General features: G+C 36.7%; 1 protein-coding gene and 1 pseudogene across 1 annotated transcript; both read left to right on the forward strand.

Moving 5' to 3' along the window:
- The first annotated feature begins 338 nt into the window (after positions 1-338).
- On the forward strand, positions 339-9,200 carry LOC107655343 (uncharacterized; annotated as a pseudogene).
- A 3,168-nt stretch (positions 9,201-12,368) lies between these two features.
- LOC107655345 (xaa-Pro aminopeptidase 1-like) lies at positions 12,369-23,389 on the forward strand. The gene is made up of 20 exons (XM_016442799.1): positions 12,369-12,412; positions 12,744-12,865; positions 14,603-14,666; positions 15,203-15,307; positions 15,574-15,666; positions 16,496-16,639; positions 16,768-16,863; positions 17,339-17,420; positions 17,497-17,707; positions 18,746-18,835; positions 18,918-18,968; positions 19,111-19,169; positions 19,453-19,530; positions 19,622-19,693; positions 19,979-20,039; positions 20,189-20,258; positions 20,349-20,522; positions 20,646-20,722; positions 20,971-21,069; positions 23,252-23,389. Exons 1-20 carry the CDS (start codon positions 12,403-12,405, stop codon positions 23,369-23,371), a joined length of 1,878 nt encoding a protein of 625 aa, XP_016298285.1. The 5' UTR covers positions 12,369-12,402; the 3' UTR covers positions 23,372-23,389.
- Positions 23,390-24,656: the final 1,267 nt, after the last annotated feature.

The following is a 24,656-nucleotide window of genomic DNA, read 5'->3' on the forward strand; positions in this document are numbered from 1 at the left end:
TGTTGTGTATGTTATGTCAGCTGTGTCTATGTCATGAAAAGCGTGAACACAGGATGTTGGGAAGCCACTCCCCCTGCTGCCCTCTTTTGAGACTGTAGAAGAGACAAGCCAGAGTCTCATTCAAACCAGCCATACACTGCGACAGCAAGGAATTCACACACACACACACACACATACACACAAGCACACATCAATATAGTCGTGCTCCAGTACAGAGGGTTACAGATACACACAGAGGGGGTTCCCTTGTGAAACCACTCACACACAACTGTCTATATCACTTTCTACATCTTGCTTGCAAACACAAGCACACACACACACAAGCAGCAGCTGTCAACATGTTGCTGTCAAGAGCTTTGACCTTGTTCATCCTGTGGGGTAAGTTGTTATTTTATTTTATTTTATTTATTTATTATTATTTTTCTTCAGAAAATTTGACCAAATGTTCAAAGTGTTTGATCTCGCAAGTTGGAAAACTGTTGCCAAGTAAAGGAAAAAGTTTCTGAATTTGCATAACATTGTGTCACTTTAAGATATTATACCCTCTACTATTGGACATTGTTTGAGAATTATACATTCTTAGTTAGCATATTAGCATGTGACAGTCTAATTGCTTAAGAATGGTTAAATTGTTCAGTGATCTAGTGATACCTAGTGTTTGTATGTGATACTTAGTGTTTCATTAGGTATAACGTATTGCTTAAGACATAACAGGCATTGCAAACAAACTTCAAGGTCGATGTATGTTAGAAAATTTACAAATTTAAGTATTGCTAATTTTAAGCCACATTTTTCTAAGTCAACTTAGTTAAACTGTATCCATAGTTAAGTTGTATGAGTTAAAAATATAATTTATATTTTTAATAATATAACCTTCGTACCTATTACACAATAGGGAAAGTGGTGGAAAAGTCTTTGACAATCTTTATAAATTGGAGTTTTGGATAAACTTAAAAGGTTTTTTTTTTTTTTTTTTTTTTCCATTTTTTACTCTTGTGTATGACTCAGCTCAAATATGACATTATTTATTTATGTATTAAACCTCACAATTCCCTAACTTGTTCAGTATGACTCAGCTCAAATATGACATTATTTATTTATGTATTAAACCTCACAATTCCCTAAATTCAACAGGACAATCCCCAGTGTTCTTCTTAGAGAATCTCTTAGAAATCTCATGTTTGCAACTTAAACACTGTCACCTGAAACCACCCGTCATTTGAGCACATATAAAGCTGATAATAATGTCCTTTAATCAGCATTATTGGTATCTAACAATCGTACACATAACAGAGGTGTTGACATGAGTAATATGTCTGTTCTTACACTGGAAACATGACTCAACATCTTAGATTATACTATATATATATTTCAGTGATACAGAAGACAGCATCTGACTGATCTGTTTGATAAATCTGCATGTGATCTGCTAAAATTAAATGCTTGAAATCACAGTTTGTAGACTTCCTGAAAAGAATGAAAATGTTTTATATTAATACCTATGACATTTTGTGTATTCCGTTGACTCTGTTCAGGTTCTGCCTCTTGTGTGCGGTATCAGGCTGACTTCAACATGATGGGAGTCACTGGTTGGATCCTTTTTGACTCCACAGAGCAGAAGTCCACCGCTAATCTCACAGGAACCGGCACATGTCGATTCAATATCTCCCTCACTACATTCCCGGTTATGAACGGCCATTTTGCTTCACCCTGTGGTCAAAGTCACACATAGGAGACAGTGTGTTCACATTTTCTGTAGATCAGCCTCAGGCTGTTGTGAATGTGTCCACTCTATTTGAACAGCACATTAGTCTGGATGCCCTCTCGGTGCTGGTGGACACATGCAATGGCACAAGGATTTGTGCTGGACTTACTTCGGAGTCCCAGGTAAGAACATGGCGGGCCCGGTTTTTCAGTCCCGTGGCTGGAAACATCTACATCCGGCAAGTGACGGGAGAAGCAGGGGCAAGGGTTCTCTCTGATCTAAGAAATGTCGATCAGACCAGGACTTTTCCAAATGTCACGATTTTAGTGTCACAAAGCTCTGCTACCAGCTGCAATATGCTTCTTGGTAGTCTGGATCCCAAGAGTCTTACAGTGCTGGGTGTTTTGAATGTGGGATCACCTCTAGAACCTGTGAAGTCTCGGTTGGAAATATTCACTCTCAATTCTACTGTCCGCTTCGCCATTCTCAACTTGACCTCAAGTCATGTGTGCAGAGATCCGAAGAGTTGCAATGAAGGTAGTTAGTGCTGTTGTGAACATGCAAGGGATTAAAGGCTACTTCACCTTCCATCAACCATCTCCATTTGATCTCACCACCATCATTGTTAACCTGACAAACCTGGAGAGAAGAGTTGGCCCGTACCACGTTCATCAGTTTCCCCTACCCCAAATGAGATCTCCATCAGACAGCAGCTGCAGTAACAACAACCTTGGGGGTCACTGGAACCCCTTTAATGTGAATACTCGGGCACCAGTGTATCCGCCACCAAGAGGCTCCACTCATGATCTCTTTGAGGTCGGAGATCTGAGCGCCAGGCATGGATCTCTGGAGAATACAAATAACCTTCAAGCCACTTTCACTGACTGGAACCTACCTCTGTTTGGGCAGAATAGCATTGTGGGTCACTCTGTCGTGATACACCTTCCCAATGGGACCAGATTTGCCTGTGCAAGTCTCGGCTACCCAGGCGAAGTTACTGTTGCCAAGGCTGCATTTTGTGGTCTGGTCGTGGGGACGGTCCTCTTCACCCAACTCAGTAGTGACCCATATTCTGATGTCTCCGTATTCATGGACCTATCCTACGGACAACTTTCTGCACCTTCTACGATGAATCACAACTGGCATGTCCACAACTATCCCATCAGCACAGAGACTGACAGTGACAAGGGAGGTTGTCTGTCCACTGGAGGACACTGGAATCCATACAACATAGACACCACGGGGAGTGTATACACTGTTAACTGTGCTCCCGACAGCCCTTTTGCTTGTGAAGTTGGAGATATCTCTGGCAAGCACAAGACTGTGGACCTACAGTCTGAGATGGGAACAGTGGCAACCAAGAACTTTTATACTGACACCACCTCTTGGTTGTCTGGAATGATCAGACGTTCTTTGGTGATACATGGTCCAAACCAAACAGGTCCACGGATTGCTTGTGCAAACCTCACCTTGTACCGCTTTCCCTCTGCTCGCTCGGATTCTTGGCTTGGACCTGGAACCTCTGAAGGTCAAGTCCGATTCTCCCAAGTCTCTCCTCAAGGGCCAACAATCCTAAATATCTCCTTTACTGGGCTTAATGCGAGAGCTGGTGGCTACCACATCCATATTCTTCCAATCAAGAGCGCCCAGGAACCTTGCTCTGACACCAACATCATGGGACACTTCAACCCGTTTTCTGTGAACACAGCCTCAGCTCCAAGGAACGGCACGGTTGACCAGTATGAGATTGGAGACATCAGTGGGAAGTTTGGAGACCTGACGGGTCAGAACAACTTTCAGAACCAGGACATGGATGGTAATATGCCACTTTCAGGACCGAACAGCATAATTGGCCGGTCTCTGGTCATACATTACGCTAATGGCTCAAGGTTAGTTCCTTTACGAATTATACATCCTCAAACATTTTGAACTTTGAAATACATATAAGACATTAGTTTGCTTCTCCATAAACTGTTGGAAGAAGAACCATAAATAGGTGAGACAGAAAAACAACTGCAAGTGCAACTGATTCCCAATTCTGCATTTTCTCTCAGTTCCTCAGTTTGTCTTTGGCAGTCTGCCGCATTAGCCACATTTAACTGACAAGAAGATCATTTTTAATATTTTTTTCCCAAAAGGCATAATTGAGTAATCCAGAAAAGACCTCGTATCAGTTTTCTGTACAGCTTTTTAGATTAATTATGTTATCAGATATCGGAAATACCTAAAAACCAACCTGTGATGAAAATCATGGGTGGGAAGATTCACACAGCTCATTCTGCTTCACACATCATTCATTGTTTATCTATACAAGATTTCTTTGACTCACTCAGGAATGTGGGAAGAAAATTTCGAAACTTACTTGAACATGGTCAACTTAAAATGGTTTCTTTCACTATTTACAGAATGAGATGTGCAGATATCTCTGCAGAAAACTCCCCAGATGGAGACTGGGTGATCGCCAAGGCCATGTTTAGTAGTGCTGTAACTGGGACAGTGACGATGGTAAAAAGAAAAATACATCATATAAGCAGATTTTTATAGGTGGTGCTTGCCTGTTCAAAACACTTGGCTTTCTGGTTGGTTGCTAGGACCATGTTGCTAATGTGTTGTTAAATGGCTTGAATTGCTTCCATGGTTCCTATGATAGCTCAATTAGAGGGAACTGTGAAAAATAAGTATCTCCCTCATCTCTACTATCTCCCACACTAACGTGGTTTAAATCTATACTGTCACTTTAAATCTGCCACAGAAAGATGACGCTGCTAATAATGCCGGATGGGGTTAGACGGGTAACTGGGTGAGGCTGTGGTTATGGAGGGGTACAGCTCTTCTCCTGCTGGGACGCTATGCGGGCAGATGGATCTGTCACATGCCAAACAGCAAACCTGCAGCTGTCTTGTGGTCTTGCTGTTGCATGCGGAAGAACGATATACATGATTTACAGCAATGACTAATAATTTTATATTTCTAAGACATTTTGTCCAGAGCATCTGGTGCATTTAAGCATCTGTCTTAAATTTTTGTATCTTTGCTTCAACCCATTCCTAACCCCCACCCTAAAAATATCAATTTATAAACAAATATTAAATGTAATAAATGAATGCTAAGTGATACACTGTGCATGTCTTCAGTCCCAGCTAGCCTTTCCAGATGGCAGCTATGGTGACGTTATGTTAGAAGTGGATGTGCGGGCATCACAGTCATCAAATGTAAGTTATATTTGATCACTTTTTTATTAGTCATGTCAGCTATTACAATGATATTTAATTCCATTGAATATGAGGAATTCTGCTATTGGTTTCTAGTTTGCAGAGGCGTCCTGGTACATCGCAGATAAGCCGGTGGGGTCGGATGGTACATGTCCTGGTGAAGAAGAAATGTATAATCCATTCAACATGACAAACGTGAGAAAAGACTATTTTCTCATAAAATTGTAAAAAATATTATGCAAAATAATTAAGACAGAAATCATTCTCTCTCAGATGAGCAACTGTTCTCAGGTCAGGGCTTTGTCCTGTTTGGTTGGACATTTGACAGGCAGACATGGATCCATAAGTCTTACCAGGAAACAACTGTACAATGACATTCTGTTGCAGCTGGCCGGAGACTTCACAGGTAGCACATGTGAATAACTTGCACAGACATGATATTTTCATGCGTTGGAATAGAATTCTGCATAACGATCAACATAGAAATGGTCTCAAATGTTGTTCCCCCTAGTTGTCCAGAGGTCGTTAGTTCTCGGACTCAATAACACCACAACTGCATGTGCAGATATTCACCCAGAATCCCCTTCTGCCACCCAGATCTTCCCCACAATGGCCTCCTTCAGCAGGTATATTCTTCAAATTAATGTCCATGCTAAATATTCAGATATATTATCTGTATCATCGTGACTACAAAAAAATACCATTTTTAAATATTAGATTAAATAGAAGTAGATCCTTAAACAAATGTTTTTACTGTGTGAAATTTCTGATTATATACATATTGTGCCATTGCCAGTGTCATGATGTTTCATAACATAAATTAATGTTTATATCAATGTCTGTAGTAAAATATCTGAATGTTTTATGTTTAAAGCCTTATTGGCTGAATTTCACAGAGACAAACAAAAGTGAAACAAAATCATGGATGGGAAATGATTAGGCCTATTATATTTCAGATGACTCCTGGTTTCATGTAACACACAATACTTCACCTTACTGTTCAGTTCAGTTCATCTTCATTTATTTTCCAAAGGCAATTTTGTACAAGCATGTCACATAAGACTCACACTCAAAACCTCACCCTAACACAATACAAAAATCACACTCAGTCTCCTTCCTAAAAATTTTTTTAGAGAAACTTTACAGTTGAGGGCATAAATGAATGTCTAAACCGATTTGTTTCACTAATAGGATTTCTATACTGAATGCCAGAAGGGAGAAGGTGAAACTCGTGATACACAGAGTGGGAATCCTCTAACAAAATGCTCTGGGCTTTACACAAAACCTGTCTATAATATAACTGGGCCATAGTCATCTGCTTCCTTCCCGTCATTTTACTTCCCTGGTTTACAATCCTCTCAAGACAATTCTTGTTTTCACATTTAGAGAAGTAAACCAGCACAGCAGTGAAAAAGATAACTGTGACTCACTATAGGATCTGTAGAACATACACATCAATGTATTTCCACATTAAATGACCTTGGTTTCTGCAAACAATACAATCGTTGTTGTCCCTTCTTATACAAAACATCAGTATTTGGAGAAAAGGACAATTTGTTATCCAAGACAGTACCCAAATTTTTGTTTATACCCAAATTGTTTGCTTATACTGAATAGATTTCCTCCTAGAATTAAAATCAATAGTCATTGGTTTTAAGAACATTCAGTTAAAAAAAAAAAAACATTCTGACACCAGATAATAAAATCATCAACCACAGGAGTCCTCCTCACTCAATAGGTTAACAATTACAGAATCATCAGCAAATTTTATAATATGCCTATTTCTAAAACTACTCTTACAATCATTTGTGTAAAAGATAAATAATAAAGGAGAGAGGACACATCCTTGAGGTGACCCAGTAGACGACACCAGCCATTCAGAAAAACTGTGTTCTCTGCACAAAGAAATCCATCCTACAAGACTAAAATCCAGCCCAAATTAATGAGTTTCTCAACTAAAATATGTGGCTGAATGGTATTAAAAAGGTTTTTAGTACATGCTGTGATGATAATGTGTTTTTTATCCTAAAAGAATAATCACAAGTCAATTATTACATTATATGTAAAATATATTTTTTGCATAAGCAATACATGCTTTATTATGACACATTATTATGTTGTGTACAGGCATGATTTCCGTAAGAGAGTGGCAGATGTGGTAAACCTCCACATATCCAGAGTTTCCATCTTACCTGGTTCTCCTTCACAGGGGTCTGATGGGAAATGCCAGCAGGTCAATTATCTGGTGTCAGGTAAACAAAAGCACAGAAAATGAAGGGCAACTTTTGTCGCTTTTCAAGGAATTGCTTTCAGCTTCGCACGACATCTTAAAAAAAGTGGCGCCCATTGCATGAGACACTGAAAAGAAAAACAGTGAAATGCTCATCTGACACATGTATACATAGACCAACAATTAAACATAGCTCACTGTTTAATGGTATGGATATAAAATGAAAAATATATTGTTATACAATATACAGTGTTGGGGAGTAACAAGTTACATGTAATGGAATTACGTAATTTAATTACAAAATAAAAGTAATTGTAATCAGTTACAGTTACTTAGAAAAAAATGTGTAATTAAATTACAGATACTTATGAAAATGTTGAGGATTGCAAAGGGGGGTTACATCTGATTTTTCCCACACACACTCCCACATACAGATTTAATTGAGTTCTTTCATAAGTTGCAGTGACTGCTCTAAAATATGAAACACCAATGTTTCAGAAGTTTATAACATGCTTATCCGATAGGGTTTATGTATATGCTTTCAAAACCTGCCTTGAATTGTCCCTCATTCAGAAAGCAGCCTGTACTAAAATTATTTGTGCAGCCAGACATAAACAAATTTAGTGAAAGTGAATTGATTTGACATGTGGCTAAGTATGGTGTCCCATACTCAGAATTTGTGCTCTGCATTTAACCCATCCAAGTGCACACACACACAGCAGTGAACACACACACCCGGAGCAGTGGGAAGCCAATGCTGCGTCTCCCGTGGAACAGTTGGGGGTTTGGTGCCTTCCTCAAGGGTCCCACCTCAGTCGTGGTATTGAAGGTGGAAGAGAGCGCTGGTATTCACTCCAAAATCAAAATGGCTTGATAATTGAGACTGTTTAGGTTTTTGGGCCAAACTAACCTTCCCAATACTGACAATATACTATTCTATAAATATCTGTAGGCTACATACATCTGTATATACAAATATATATTCTATAATGTGTAAATATATACATATAAATATTATGTAATTAAATCAAATAAAATGTATTCATTCAAATATGAATTAATAATATTAATAATTTATATTATAATTTATATGTTCACACCATCTGTCACACATGGTTTGCAGCAGGGATGAAGAAAGGCAGGATCTAGGTGCAGCATTTTTTTTTATTTGCAACTAAACCAAAAATAACAAAAAACCCACAGGTTTTTCAGCATTCTTAGGTAACACGAACAGAACAAGCACAATACCAATGACAATAACGCACAAACTCAAACTGGTTTGAGTGTGTCTCTTCATATATTTTTCAAGTTGTTTGATTGCTGCTTTCCTCTCCTGAACTGACTTAGTATGCTTTGTCTTTAAAAACAATGTACAATCCTGTCCTTTCAAAAGACACAAAAAAGGAAAATTGCACGGTAATCTGATGCGCGGGTGGAGCGTAGAGACCCTGTGATCTTGTGCAACATCGTGAAACAGGAGAGCGGAATATGACAGAGGTCTATACCACAGGACAGCCAGAGAAGACAGAAAGATGGAGTGTTTATTTTTATTTGATTCTAGATGGAATGTTTTATATGAATCACTTTGAATTGTACACCTTTAAAGTAGATTTTAAAAAAAGAAAAGAAAATGTAACAAAAATCTAAACAATCAAATTCAAGTCCTAGAAAAATGTATTACTAAATAATCGATTACCAAACTTACCAAAGTTATTGTGACAGGTTAAACAGATCTAACATCTTGTTTTCCAGGTGAGGTGAGCCAAGAGAAGCTGAGATCAGTTAAGACGAGTGACAAGATGGGTGTTTTCAAAGAATCAAAGACGTGCATTCCAAGTAAGCCTGAATTCTGTGTTTCTCAACATTTAAATCATTAGCAAGTATTTTACACGTTATTACCTGGAATCCCTTCCTTCCTCAGCTGGAAACACAGGACTGATGCTGGTCCCCTGCAGGATGTTACTGTCCGTTATGACGGCTGCAGTCTGTCTGCTCAGGTTACTGAGGCACTAGATGGACCTTGCAGTAATATCACAGCACTGCCTTTACTTCATTACCTGAATAAACCACACTCTAAGAAATGCTGGGTTAAATATAACCCAGCGCTGGGTTAATTATAAAGGGACAAACCCACCTATTGGGTTGTTTTGACCCAGCGGTTAGGTTGTTTTGACCCAGCTATTGGGTTGTTTTGACCCAGCGGTTAGGTTGTTTTGACCCAGCTATTGGGTTGTTTTGACCCAGCGGTTAGGTTGTTTTGACCCAGCTATTGGGTTGTTTTGACCCAGCGGTTAGGTTGTTTTGACCCAGCTATTGGGTTGTTTTGACCCAGCGGTTAGGTTGTTTTGACCCAGCTATTGGGTTGTTTTGACCCAGCGGTTAGGTTGTTTTGACCCAGCTATTGGGTTGTTTTGACCCAGCGGTTAGGTTGTTTTGACCCAGCTATTGGGTTGTTTTGACCCAGCGGTTAGGTTGTTTTGACCCAGCTATTGGGTTGTTTTGACCCAGCGGTTAGGTTGTTTTGACCCAGCTATTGGGTTGTTTTGACCCAGCGGTTGGGTTCAAAACAACCCAATAGCTGGGTTTGTCCCTTTTTAACCCAGCGCTGGGTTATATTTAACCCAGCATTTTTTAGAGTGCAGGACACGTTTGGCCCGACTGCAGGAATACATCAAACTGTCAATATTGCAACCAAACCTGGAACATTCCTCATTTTGTCATGTTACACACCCATATCCTTGTAAGAAATTGATATGACCATGTTTCGCAATCGTCTGGATCTTGCTGCTCTGTTCTTAATGGTGTTTCAATGGGATTAATGGACATGTATTTGTTGTAAATTCCTCAAAAGCCTAACTTAAATGTATTATACTCCTTCCCTTTAACTCTGATTTATTTCTATTCAGTGTAAACTTTGTATGATGCAATCCGTGTGAATACAATACAACCATTGTTTTCATGCAACACACACACACACATTTGTTATGTGAGCCTGTGAAATTAAGTATTACATCTTACATTGTTTGTGTGTTTTTTGTGGGTGTCTGGCAGGTGATTTACTAAGAATATTACTCATATAAATGTTATATGTAAGTGTGGGGGAGGTAAGAATAAAAAATATATATTTAGCAAGGATATTAAGAATTTTACACTGTTAAAAATACATATTTCAAATAACTTTATATCAAAGAATCCTGAAAAGTAGTACAACTGTTTTCAACATTGATAGTAATAATGTTTCATGAACAGCAAATAAAGACTACAGTAATGATGCTTAAACTGTTAAAATACATAACTTTTTTTATATATTTAAATAAAATTAGCTATTTTAATTTGTAATAATATTTCACAAAATTGCTACTATATTTGTAATAAAACAAATGCAACATCGGTGAGCATGAGAGCCTTTTTACCCAACCCAACTATGCATTATATAATTACATATTCATTAGTTATTAATATATATATATATATATATATATATATTAATGCTACAAGTAACACGAGTTACATAATCAGATTACTTTTTTCAAGAAACTAGTAAAGTAATGCATTACCTTTTTAATTTACCAGAAAATATCTGATTTACTTTTTCAAAAAAGTAACTCCAGTTACTTTGTTTTCCATGTATTGCCTGACAGCTCTCCTGCCCGCATATTGAGAGAAATCAGGAGTACTGTAAGTGCAGAGGCGTTGTGTGCGCTGTGTAAACATGATATTACTGTAGTTCTAGACTAAGTCAACATGCGTTTGCTCATCTCTCTTGCCCAAAAACAGATTCAGTATCTGTATATCAAACTCAGAATATTATGCAAACCTGCAATAATGTAATGTTAACACAAAGATTATTTATGTAAAAAAGTAACACAAAGGTAACATAACGCATTACTTTTCATAAAAAGTAACTAAGTAACGCAATTAGATACATTTTTAAAGAGTAATGCAATATTTTAATTCATTAGCAGCACTGTATACCTGCTAATGAATATGTCATTATATTATTTAAAATGTCGTATTTAAAATTTCTTCGTCTATGTATATATATATTTTTTTTTTTTATTTAAAACATGTCTGTCACATGAGCGTACGCGTCATCACTGTAATGGCAGCTCCATTTGCACGCTAATACAAGGAACAGCAGAGTTTTACTAATAGTTTACATCTCAAGGCTCGCTTCTCTAAGGTAACTGGTGAATTGTTTGATGTCAGTCGTTCGCTATATGTGCTCCATGCTCGGGAAACAGCAGTGGAGTGTGCAGCGTGAGAGCAGCGCAAGTGTTATTGTTGTTGTCACTTGCATAACGCATGTGTTTTGATAAATGGAGAAGCGTCGGCGCGGATCACACAATCTCTCTCCTTTGATAAGAAAGAAGATATGTAATAACACAAGTACAAATAAATAAAAACAAGTGTGTTTGCAGATTATTATCATTAATGTTTTGGAAAGCATTCCATTTGGATGAACGATACGGAGACTGCCACACCTACCACGGACAAAACATAATAAAAAATAATTGCCAACCAAGTTTTCTTTGGGTTTAATTTAATTTAATGATGCTTTGTCACGTCCTCGTACACTGCAGATTTTCCGTCTAAATTAATGCTTGAGAATCGACTGTTTGAATGTAGATTGTTTATGTTGTCGAACTGTGGATCCAGTTTATCCAATCAGCTGTCGATATGATAATTCCATTGACATGATTGGATGATGCAATGTTTGCCTTTTGAGAACATTGCGTATTATTTGTGAATGGCACAGACCAAAGGGGTTATATATCACTGGTTAAATATGTATCCATACATATAAATAAGAGGTATTTATAATATCTTGTGGCTTGAGTTTCCTGGAATCCTTACAAAAATGCATTATAGTAACCGTATTCTCCACCAAAATAGCATAGTACTTTTATTAGTACTGTTAAATTATAATATAGTCCCCTATAGAAACAGTGTAAGCTTGAATCAGAATATTTATTTATTCACTAAGTCGATTCCCTCATTCACTGATAACAATGACAGAAACTGGTATCTTTGAAAGAGGTGGTTTGGTGAGAAGAATCAGCACAACTCTTCAGTTTCACATTTGGTAAATGGTTGTATGATCACAGGGCAAGATGACAGTAAATCTTTAACTATGGGATGGTCGCTTTATGCCACCTGAGAGACCATCTGTGCAAGGTACAGGTTAACAATCTCATATCTTTCCAATTTTGAGCTCCACATTGCCAGTAAAGTCTCAGGTTCACAGAGAGAAAATGGCTTCAGGTAATTCTTTGTTCACAACTTTGTTTTTTGTTTTTTTGCACTTGTACACATTTCTTATTGCGCAAGTGTGTGTATATTTCTGTTCAGTACCTTGTTAATTGTGATTTCATATATCGATACACTTTATCTGATATCACTGAATCTAATATCAAGGTTGCATATTATATATATATATACAGTGGGTACGGAAAGTATTCAGACCCCCTTAAATTTTTCAGTATTAGAATTAGATATTGACTGAAATATTACATTGGCAAATTGGTTAGTATTGATTAGTTGATTAGTTGATTACATTGATTAGTAGTGTAAATTTGACCACTTCTCTCAACAGACACTATGTCCCCAAAGATCACAGTGGAGTTGCTCAGGCATCTCCGCCAGGCCATGAAGAACAGCAAGTACATCACAGAGCCCATCCAAGCATACATCGTCCCATCAGGAGATGCACATCAGGTGATATCTCAGTACACTAAAACCTGCTCTAAAAACCCTTGAGATGTGCTCCACAAATGTGATTCCGGTGATTTATAAGCAAACGGTCTGTGATTTATAAACATTCCACCTTATAAACATACGGGCTGTGATGTAAAAATATACAGCTTGTGATGTATAAACATGAAAGCCTATAAACATACAACTTGTGTTGAATAAACATTCAACATTATAAACATAGCCTGTGATTTAGAAACATTCCGGCTTATAAATATAGAGCCTGATTTATAAAAAATACAGCCTGTGATTTGTACTGTTCTATATACTGTTTTTATAAACTTGTCAGCTTATAAACATAGAGCCTGTTATTAATAAGCTTTCAACTTATGATTTACAAACATAGCCTGTGATTTGCATAAATACGGTTTGATATGTTTATAAACATTTCACTGTATAAACATAGAGCATGAGATTTATAAACTTACAGCCTGTGATTTATAAATATATGGTCTGTGATTCATAAACATTCAACCTGTGATTTTTAGACACACAGCCTGTGATTTATAAGCATTTAAACGTTAACCCATTCAATCTGGGATTTATATATGTACACACTGTGCAAACACTTTGCTTGTAAAGACACTTGATGAGATTTCTAAACATCCCACCTTATTGGGATTGGTTTCCGACTGCATCACAGCACAGAGAGCGCTCATTAAGATAATAAATTATATTCGCTTAAATTCTGATTCTGGCAAAATATCAGTGCTGGTACTACTAGATCTCAGTGCTGCATTTGACACTGTCGATCATAACATACTTAGTTAATTTAGTTATTATGCCGCCCGCAGTTGGAATCAGCTTCCAGAAGAGATCAGATGTGCTAAAACATTAGTCACATTTAAATGCAACTCAAAACTCATCTGTTTAGCTGTGCATTTATTGAATGAGCACTGTGCAATGTCCAAACTGATTGCACTATATTTTACGTATAATAATTTTCTATTCTTAACTGTTTTAAATTCATTTTAAACCTCTTAAATCAATTTTTAAATCATTTTCAAAGTTTTTAAATTCCTTGTTTTATTGTTGTGATCATTTTTTATTATTATTATAATTTTCATTTCTTTTATGTAAAGCACTTTGAATTACCATTGTGTATGAAATGTGCTATATAAATAAACTTGCCTAAACATGCAGAGTGTGATTTATATAGCTTTTGATATCTAAACATTAAACCTGTGATTTCTAAACATACAGCATGTTATTTATAAACATTCAACCTGATTTATAAATGTACAGGCTGTGATTTGAAGAAAATACTGAATGTGATTTATAAACCTTTCACCTTATAAACATAGAGCCTACAATTTATAAACATTCAGCCTGTGATTTATAAATATAGAGCCTGTGATTTTTTTTTTTTTTTTAAACATTTAACCTTAAAAACATCCAAAATTCTAGAACCAAAAAATTACATCATTCACTTAAGCTGCTGCAGTGTAATTGTGTGTGTGTGTAGTCTCTGTCGTGCCTTTTAATTTCTATTGTGTGAGTGATGGGCTTCCCTCACCCCCTCCTGATTATGAAATAATGATTATGTAACCTCTGATTACATGCGCGTATGTGACCTGCTGCCAAGTGTTTTCTTTCATTCTGCTGGCTGGTTAAATTAGCAGTAATTAGGACTGATTGCTGACAGAGCTGATCTCACGTTTTACCTTCATCTCTCTCTCTCCGCATCCATCCATCCTGCAGAGTGAATACATCGCGCCCTGTGACTGCCGTCATGAATTCATCTGTGGATTCAACGGCTCTGCAGGTGTGTGCAAAGGATTCACTTTGATAAAATTGACTATAGTAACATTTAATACCCTTTTTACTCGGTCACCCCAGAGATTTATCAACTATAGAGTTACAGAAACATTATAGGTGAACACACACACATTGGAACAGTGGCATTCATATAAAGATATCGATTACTTACTTAAATAGAAATCGGTCAAAAGCAGACAATATAATCCCAGATGTAAAAAATAAAATAAAAAAACAACTTGGCAATTCTAGACGTTGTCACAACAAGACAATGCTGTTATCACCCACCTAAATCTCATTCATTCAAAGAATGGGGAAGTAAAACTGGGATTTGAGATTTATATCTTATGACTATGAAAGTGGTGTGACCAGATTTTTTTGGACTGTGGTGGCCCATGTGGGACGCAGACTCATTTAAGGGTGGCGTGAAGCATAACCCAACTTAAACATTTAATCAGTGATTTACAAATGTACAGACTGCCATTTATAAGCATTCCAACTTATAAACAAAGAGTCTGTAATTTATAAACATGCTTGTTTCAGGTACTGCTATTGTGACAGAACAGCATGCTGCTTTATGGACAGATGGGCGGTACTTCCTGCAGGCCAGCCAACAGATGGACAATAACTGGACATTGATGAAAATGGGTACAGTGAATTATAGCATAGTTTAATGACATTCGGTTGCTAGGGCATTACATTTGTTATCAAATTGTTGTGACATAATCGTGAAAGCATGTCAGCCAAGGTGCTGCTTTTCATAAACCATTGCAAAACATTTATTAGAATATATTGTTTAATGTGAGACTGAATTTCATGACTTTACAAAGTCTTGAGCTTTACATTGATTAGTGTATATGCAACATTGTTCAAAACAGCAATCAGAATAGGATTATGATGTTTTGTATTGTCAGGACTGAAGGAAACACCATCGCAAGAGGAGTGGCTCATCAGTGTTCTCCCAGAAAACTCAAAAGTGGGAGTTGATCCTTGGATCATTGCTGCCGGTGAAGAATTCAACAAGACCATAATGAATATAGTTTTGCATGTATAGTAATATTTTCAGTCATATTAATAGAGTTGTCATGCAAGGTTTTTTTGGGGGGGGGGGCGCATGTTATTTCATTTACATATGTATACAAATATATGTTAGTGAATTCAAAAATATCTTTTTATTAAAGTTATATTAATATTTGTATTTATTTAAGTTATTTTATTAAGATTTTTATGAAAAGCATTACTTGTTAAAATGGGCATGTCTCTTCTGCATATTAATGTAGACTACTGAAATTAATGAATATAGTTATCCATACAAATATTTTCATTCATATTTTTTATTTGTATTTTTTTTCTTTACATTTTTGTACAAATATTTTATTGAATTCCAAAGCATTTAAAAACATATATTTTATTTAAAAATATGAATAATTAAAATTGTAAATAATTTAATAAATATATTGAGTAATTATTATACAAATTTGATTTGTGTCAACGCACATGACGCTTCTGTATTTTAGTTTAGACTGTTGAAATGAATGAATATACATCCTTATCCATTAAAAAATATTATCATATCAGTAGGGCTGTCATGCAACATTTTCTTTATTTTTGGTTCTTTACATATTTACAAATATACTGTATTTTGGTGATTTCAAAATGCTCTGTTTTATTAAAATTATATTACTATTTTTTATTTAAAAAAATAATTGTGTTACTATTTAATATTCAAGTTTTAGCATTCATTTGTATCTTTTATAGTATTGTGGAGAAATCTGAATTATTTGAATTGTTAGATGTCATGCAGGTGCTTCATGTGTCTGTGATTGTGTTTTTCAGACCAGTGGAAGAACATGTCGAAGGCTTTGAGTAATGCGGGTCACTCTTTGGTTGCGGTGCAGGACAATCTCATTGACGCCATCTGGGAGGATCGGCCACCTCGACCCAGCACCAAACTCATCGACCTGGGACTCAAATACAATGGTCAGCACATCTCACTGGATGATAAACAATGTAGAAATTTGATCCTGAAGGTCAGTCATAAAGCCTCTACACAAGTTTGTGCCACAATAAAATAAGAAAACATGTTTTTGTTGCTTTTTCCCATGCAGGTCTCACCTGGCAAGATAAAGTTACGGCTCTGAGGGGGAAAATGGCAGAGAGGAAGGTTTCCTGGTTTGTGGTCACAGCTCTAGATGAGATTGCATGTACGTATCGCCACACAGCACGCTTTGTGTGTGCTTTTTTCATGACCCAGCCCTTGTTCCCTCTCCACTTTCTTAAAGAGCTCTTGTGTCTGATGATGATCATTATGGACATGATTGCAAGAGGGACAAGCTCGTTTTGCCATATTTAGGAGGAGAACTTTAAGTATATTTAGTATCGATGCTGAAAATGTAACTTTGCCATTGCAGAAATTAATTACATTTTAAAATATATTTAAGTAGTTATTTTAAATTGTAATAATATTTCAGAGTATTACACATATTACTGTGTTTTTCATCCAATAAATGCAGCCTTGGTGAACTTTAGAGAAACATTTAAAAAATCTTGCAGACCCCAAACTTTTGAAGTTGAATGCTAGTGCATCTATAAGGGTGTGTGATTCTTAGGACATTTTACTGCATGAGAGAAGATTATGAATTAATACTGAAAATATGAAATCTCACTTTCTCTCCACAGGGCTTTTTAACCTGCGTGGGTCAGATATAGAGTACAACCCCGTGTTCTTCGCCTACGCGATCATCGGCATTAGCAACATAAAGTAAAACTGCATTCCTGATTCTTCACTTTATACTGAAAATTTCAGTATTCAGTAAATTTCCCACTTTTTTTTTTAGATTGTTTGTGGACAGTAAGCGTCTGTTGCACCCTGCGGTCCAGGAGCATTTGGAACTGGACAGCCCGAGCAAACCAGAACTGACCATACAGTGTTTTCCATATGAGTCTGTGTACACGGAGCTGCAGGCAGTTTGTGCGGCGCTGGCGCCCAAAGAGAAGATGTGGATTTGTGACAAGGCCAGCTGCGCTCTTACACGAGTCATACCCAAGGTGAGTCCAGATAGTCAGTGATTTCAGAGTTTGTGGCTCAAAAGCACTTCAGGTTTATACTGATATATTATTTCCTAAATAAATATCAGTATATGCTTTCAACATAGATCATATTATGGGAAGTTAAATGGTTTTTGATTTTTTTCTTTCTTTTTTTTTATGGTTCCCATATGACCTGTCCTCAATAGCTAGGGAATAGTTTACCAAAAATGAAAATTAGCTGAAAATGTACTCATCCTCAGACCATCCAAGATGTAGATGAGGAACAGATTTGGAGAAATGTAGCATTTCATCACTTGCTCACCAATTGATCCTCTGCAGTAAATGGGTGCCGTCAGAATGAGAGTCCAAGCAGCTGATAAAAACATCACCATAATCCACAAGTAGTCCACATAACATGCACAATTTACAAGGTAAATCCACACGACTCCAGTCCATCAGTTAATGTCTTGTGAAGCCAAACGCTGCGTTTGTAAGAAACAAATCCATCATTAAGGTGTTTTAACTTTAAACCATCACTTCTGGTCAAAATACCAGTCCATAATCAATAATAACGCTTCCTCCAGTGAAAAAGTCCATCCTCTGTTGTCCTCTCACATCAAAAACAGTTTTAGACCGTTTTAGGACTTTTATTTTAGTCTGACGCAACGGTTTGAAGTTAAAAACATCTTAATGATGGATATGTTTCTTACAAACATGCAGCTTTTCCCTTCACAAGTCATTAACTGATGGACTGGAGTGGTGTGGATTACTTGTGGATTATTGTGATGTTTTTATCAGCTGTTTGGACTCTCGTTCTGACGGCACCCATTCACTGCAGAGGATCCATTGGTGAGCAAGTGATGGAATGCTAAATTTCTGTTCTGATGAAGAAACAAACTCATCTACATTTTGGATGACCTGTGGGAGAGTAAAGTTTTAGCAAAGATTCATTTTTGGGTGAACTATTCCTTCAAGAGGTCTTGCTATTTTACTTTTTCCATCTAAAGTGGCTGAATATGAATAAATATTATTGATTAAAGAATTGTAACTGTCCAGGCCCACAGATCTGCAATCCCATACACACCCTTATGTCTGGCTAAAGCCGTCAAGAACCCCACAGAGATCCAAGGCATGAAGATGGCACATGTAAGTCCACGTGGCTAGAGATATTTCAGAAAGCTTACACTTTTTTGCTTTATTTATACTCTTTATTTATTTTTTATCACAGATCAAAGATGCAGTGGCGCTGTGTGAACTTTTTGCTTGGCTGGAGAAAGAGGTATCATTGTATACAGTTTGTTTTATTCACTGGAAATATATTCAGGAGTCTTTCCTCATGTGTCTGCTTTTTTTGTAGTAAAATTTCCTTTTTTATTGAATGAATGAAGAAAATATAAGGCTTGTATTTTTGATTTGTACAGATTCCCAAAGGTACGGTTACAGAGATATCAGTGGCAGATAAAGCAGAAGAACTGCGTAGGTGAGCCAAACATGCTGCATTTGACCTGCAAAAAGAATCAAATAATGATTTTATCCACACTCAATGACTTAATTAAATTTATATATATTTCTATAAAGAACTGCAGCAGCATAATACTGATGTCATGTTTGGCAGTGAATTTAAACATCTGCATTACTTCTTGTTTTTGTCTTATATGAGATTTTGGCGCCACTATCTGGTGATCTGTAGAACTGCAGACAATGAGGCAGCAAAAAAAATATATATATATATATTCAATTGAAAATCTTTTCTTTCTATCTAGTCAACAGAAAGACTTTGTTGGGTTGAGTTTTCCAACTATCTCTAGTGTGGGACCAAATGGGGCTATAATACATTACAGGTCAGCTCTTCTGATAATCCAGTATTTAAGGAAACACTTAATGGAATTTTTATTTTATTTTTAAGTATCCTTTTCTGTCGTGTCTTTTTAGGCCTCTTCCAGAAACCAACAGGACTCTTTCTCTAAATGAAGTTTATCTTATTGACTCCGGGGCTCAGTACTTGTAAGCACATGAACACTGCTCAAAAGAAATCACAGTCAACCTAAGATTACATGTATATGAAATATCATTTATTTTTTTATAAATCTAATGCATTATTTCTATATCAGTTTTCCTTAAGAGTGTATATATTATTGTATATTGTAATAAATAATTTTAATTTAACTGGAATATTTATTTAAATTGTCTAAAAGAGCAATAACTATATTTGAATGTGTAAATACCTGAGTTTAAATAAATACAAATAATATCTACTATGAAATAATTTTTTTTATCTTTGGTATTCAGAGATGGAACTACAGATGTGACGCGTACAGTGCACTTTGGGACTCCTTCTGATTATGAGAAGGTAAATAGTAAACAGAAGATAATGATTTGCCATTTTCAGTTTTTTTATTTTTTTTCAAGATCAAACTCTCTTCCAACTTTACAGTCTGAAAACTGTCGGTCTACCCATAATGCTAATAGTTCTGTCCTTCCACGCTCTGATCTCCACAGGAATGCTTTACATATGTCCTAAAGGGTCACATCGCTGTCAGTGCTGCTGTTTTTCCCAATGGAACCAAAGGTACGTCTTTAAAACCAGACACTTGAAGCAGTCTTACCAGTGAAGTTGAGAGAAATGTTTTGTCGCAGTGGACTGTGCTCTTGTGTGCAGGTCACCTGTTGGACTCGTTTGCTCGCGCTTCTCTCTGGGACTCTGGGTTGGACTATCTTCACGGTACCGGCCACGGCGTCGGATGTTTCCTGAACGTGCATGAGGGTCCGTGTGGCATCAGCTACAAAACGTTTGCAGATGAACCTCTGGAGGCCGGAATGATTGTCAGTGATGGTAGGGAAATGCATACGCGCTTTAATAATTATTTTCTTATTATTATTTAAGTGATATCTCTACATCATACATTGTGAATGACATCTGAGGTAAATTTGAGTCTTGTGCATGTTTTGTTTCCAGAGCCTGGATACTATGAAGATGGATCTTTTGGCATTCGGCTGGAAAACGTTGTCCTGGTAATTCCTGCCAAAACTAAGGTAATTACTGCATCAAATCACACCATAATCTGTTCATATTTATGCCTAGAAAATACATTGATTTCCGACACAGTTCATTTCAAAGATGCTCAAGGTTAATTTTTGTCCAAATGTTTGTGATGCTTCATCCACACCAATAGGTGTCAGTGTTGAGTCCAAGATATAACACAACTAAACCAAAAATTATTTAATGCATCTTTGAGAGGTCTTGTGTATGTTATTTCAGCTTTTCCTTTCCTTTCTTTCAGTATAACTACAGAAACAGAGGTAGTCTGACATTTGAACCCCTCACCCTGGTCCCCATCCAGCTGAAGATGATCAACACAGACCTGCTCACACAGAAAGAGGTAAGAGCAGGCCAATAAATAGTAGGGCCTAGTGTTAATTTTGTCAGCCATTTTTTAATTTAGTCTTAGTTCTGTCTCAAATGTACTTTTTAGTTATTATCATATTTAGTCAACTTGTCCTGTTTTTGTTCAGTCAAGTTTTAGTCGACTAAATGTCTGAGAATTTTAGTCTAGTTTTAGTCAATGAAAACTTAGTCACATTTTCGTCATGCTGTATAATGGTTAAACTGAAAAGAAAAAAAAAAGATTATTTTGCTCAAAATTATAATTGTTGTAATTTCAGAAATGTATTTTTACATTTCATTAGAAGCATTGCACTTTCACCAATAAGCACTAATCAATAGAATGTCGTATCAATATCATGCACGTCATATCAACTCATACACATGGTTTATTTTACCTAATCTAATGTATTGATTTATTATAGACTATTTATTATATATATTAATATCAAAGACTTACATATACTCTCTCTTCTGTCTATATTATGAAAACTAACAACAAATAAAACAAATATTATTACAGTGAAATTCCTAATTCCAATAATTCCAAATTGCAATAATGTTTCTCTATTAAAACAACTGCATTTATTCAGCAACCACAATCACAAAAAATATAGTCGAGATCTCATGACAGAACACAGACTGGCTGAATGACACTTTCATTTAAGCTGAACATCTCACATGGAGATCGCTACAGATCATCGTCGGCGCTTTCGCAATGTAGAGCGCATGGTTGCCAGATTGCAAAAATTAAGTGAAACACCGGGCCGAAAATGTATCCTTTTAACAGATAAGCTCTGATTTGTGGATTAGAACTCTTGATATCTGGCAACCGCACACATGAAAGCTCGTGTAGTAGAGGCGTGTACAGCAGTCCATAATAGTTTGTCTCCTCTTTTTTTTTCGACAAAAATAAAACAATATTTTTGTGAAGTTTTTATTTTTAAATTACATTTTAGTCTCGTCTTTTATCGTCAATGATATTGCATGTTGATATAGTCACAGTTATCTTTATTTACCTTATTGTCGTCTCATCTTAGTCATGGGAAAATTCTAAAAGCTAAAAATTAACATTAGTAGGGCCGATAGATTTTTACAAATTTAGTTTAGTTTTAGTTACGTAGTAGTGGTGCTTTACATGACAACAATGTACTAAAAACTGAAATTTTTTCCTTTGCATTTTTTGAAAAGTTTTGCGAAAAAAACTAAAACGCTGTATTATTCATGCCAGTCCAGTAGTTGGCGATGCCACTTGGTAAAGAACCACTGCGTGCCTGCGCACATAAATATAGCTTGAGCACGTAATACACAAGCGAATGAGATCACTTTTTTTACAATTTCGCATTTTTTGTATATTACATGGAGATGATAATGGTATTGTTTTCAAAAACTTGCACTTTGTAACATGTTTGCATTTTCAGGCCCCCAAAACACTGCTGTTGTCTTAATAAACAGCTAAAATATATAAAAAGTTTTGTTTTTGGCTAAAAAAAAATATATGGTGTTGTATAAACACCCCCAATTAGCATGCTAATAGTGAGCTGTGTTTTTAGCTGTTAGGCTGTTTGTAGTCCGTTTGTAACTATGAAAAAAGTCTCACAAACATTGTTTTAAAGTGTTTATTTATTTCACTACTCACTGCTGTGTGCTCTTGGATGGGTTAAATGCAGAGCACAAATTGCGAGTATGGGACACCATACTTGGCTACACGTCACATCATACTTCCTCATACATACTTCCTTTTTAAAGCCCAAAGTATACTTCAGTTTTGACACGAATGCTAGCGTACACTGTAGCAGAACACGCAAACTTTCAAAGTAATACTCAAGTAGTAGCATTTCCAATAGTTTGTTGTTCAATCTCAGTGGGTCAGTGTTGCCACCTTGTGGACAAACTAACTAGCGCAAAAAAAATTCAAAACACATGTGCAAGCAGTTATATAAATCTGGCTATGTGTGATTGCGTACTCTGCTAATGACAATATTTACATCATGTTACGATTAGGTAGTTTACATCAAATTACATAAGCATACATGTAAAATCCAAAGTATACTTGCTTAATGCTTAAGACCTCATGTGAGACTCACAATATTTCGAGTACATAAATCCTTTAAACCACTCTGAAATGGCTTTCATTATTGCATGGATTGTTGTAATAATATATATTTGTCATCCTGCAGCGTGACTGGGTGAATGACTACCACAGGAAATGCCGGGAGGCGGTTGGGGCGGAGCTCGAGCGGCAAGGCAGGAAGGTGGCTCTGGATTGGCTGATCCGAGAAACTCTGCCGATTGTCTAAAAATATTGTTGACTGATTTTTTTGTCATCGTCGTAACGAGCGCCAGTGATTTTCCCTGTTGTTCTCTCTCAGTCTTGGTCTCTATCTGCTTTTCTGGTGGATATATTTCACTTTCTGCTTCTTTTGTAAAGCACACTTTCATCAGCTGTTTTATGAGCCAATTAAACTGTGTGGAAAAAAAGCACAGCCTTTGTCTTACACAAGCATTAATTTACATTGTAAGAAAAAGAGCAGCATGAACATTCTGCTAAACGTCTCTTTTTGTGTCACATCACATGATGGTGTGCAAACTGTTCCTTAAATACTACCTTTCTACAGTTGCATGTAAAACATGGGCGGGGCTAGGATAATGTTGGGGTCATTGGCGTAGTCCTGCAGTGGGAGTGGGGTGTGTATGGACACTGTGTGAGGGGGGATCCCGTCCTCCTCGTGTCCCACAGGCAGAGGGTTGGTGTAGATGTAGTGGATGCATGAGTTGTCCTTCAGCCCTTCCTGTCTTCTGAACAGGGCGAGCGGGTTACGACAACTATGGGTTTTCCTCACACACATAACACCCACTGGCTCTTCAGGAACCTCACAGGCCACAGCGCTCTCATAGACGCGTACCCGCTTACACTTCCTGTGACACAAAGATACGTACCATTACAGCTATTAAACACACTTTTGGATCCAATAAGATGGTCTAGACCAAATAAGACAGCTATATACGGAATCCTATAAGGGACCTGGTGATGGAAAGAAAAATATTTCAATGCTTTTGCATTCTCTAGCAAAACTTTGGAAATTCTTGAGAAACTTTGCAATCGCATGCACTCAAAACGTTTACATTCTCTTGCAAAAGTACTGCGCTTTTGTGGAAAACTTTGCATTCGTTCACAAAAGTTTTGCGTTTTCCCTGAAAAACTTTGCGTCCTCTCGCAAAAGTATTTAGTTCCTCTGAAAAACTTGACTTTGCTCACAAAAGTATAGTTTCCCTGAAAAACTTTGCATTCTCTCGCAAAAGTTTGGCGTTCTTTTGCAATAAACTTTGCCTTCTCGGGAGAAACGCAATACTTTTGCGAGAGAATGCAAAAGTTTTTCCTAGCAAACTCGGAAGCATTGGAATAAATTATATGTGACCCTGGACCACAAAACCAGTCATAAGGGTAAATTTTCTGAAATTGTGATTTATGAATCATCTCAAAGCTGAATAAATAAGCTTTCCATTGATGTATGGTTTGTTAGGATAGGACAATATTTGGCTGAGATACAACTATTTGAAAATCTGGAATCTGAGGGTGCAAAA

The sequence above is a fragment of the Sinocyclocheilus anshuiensis genome, unplaced genomic scaffold, assembly GCF_001515605.1.
Source record: "Sinocyclocheilus anshuiensis isolate Anshui unplaced genomic scaffold, SAMN03320099.WGS_v1.1 scaffold880, whole genome shotgun sequence".
In the NCBI taxonomy this organism is placed as follows: domain Eukaryota; kingdom Metazoa; phylum Chordata; class Actinopteri; order Cypriniformes; family Cyprinidae; genus Sinocyclocheilus; species Sinocyclocheilus anshuiensis.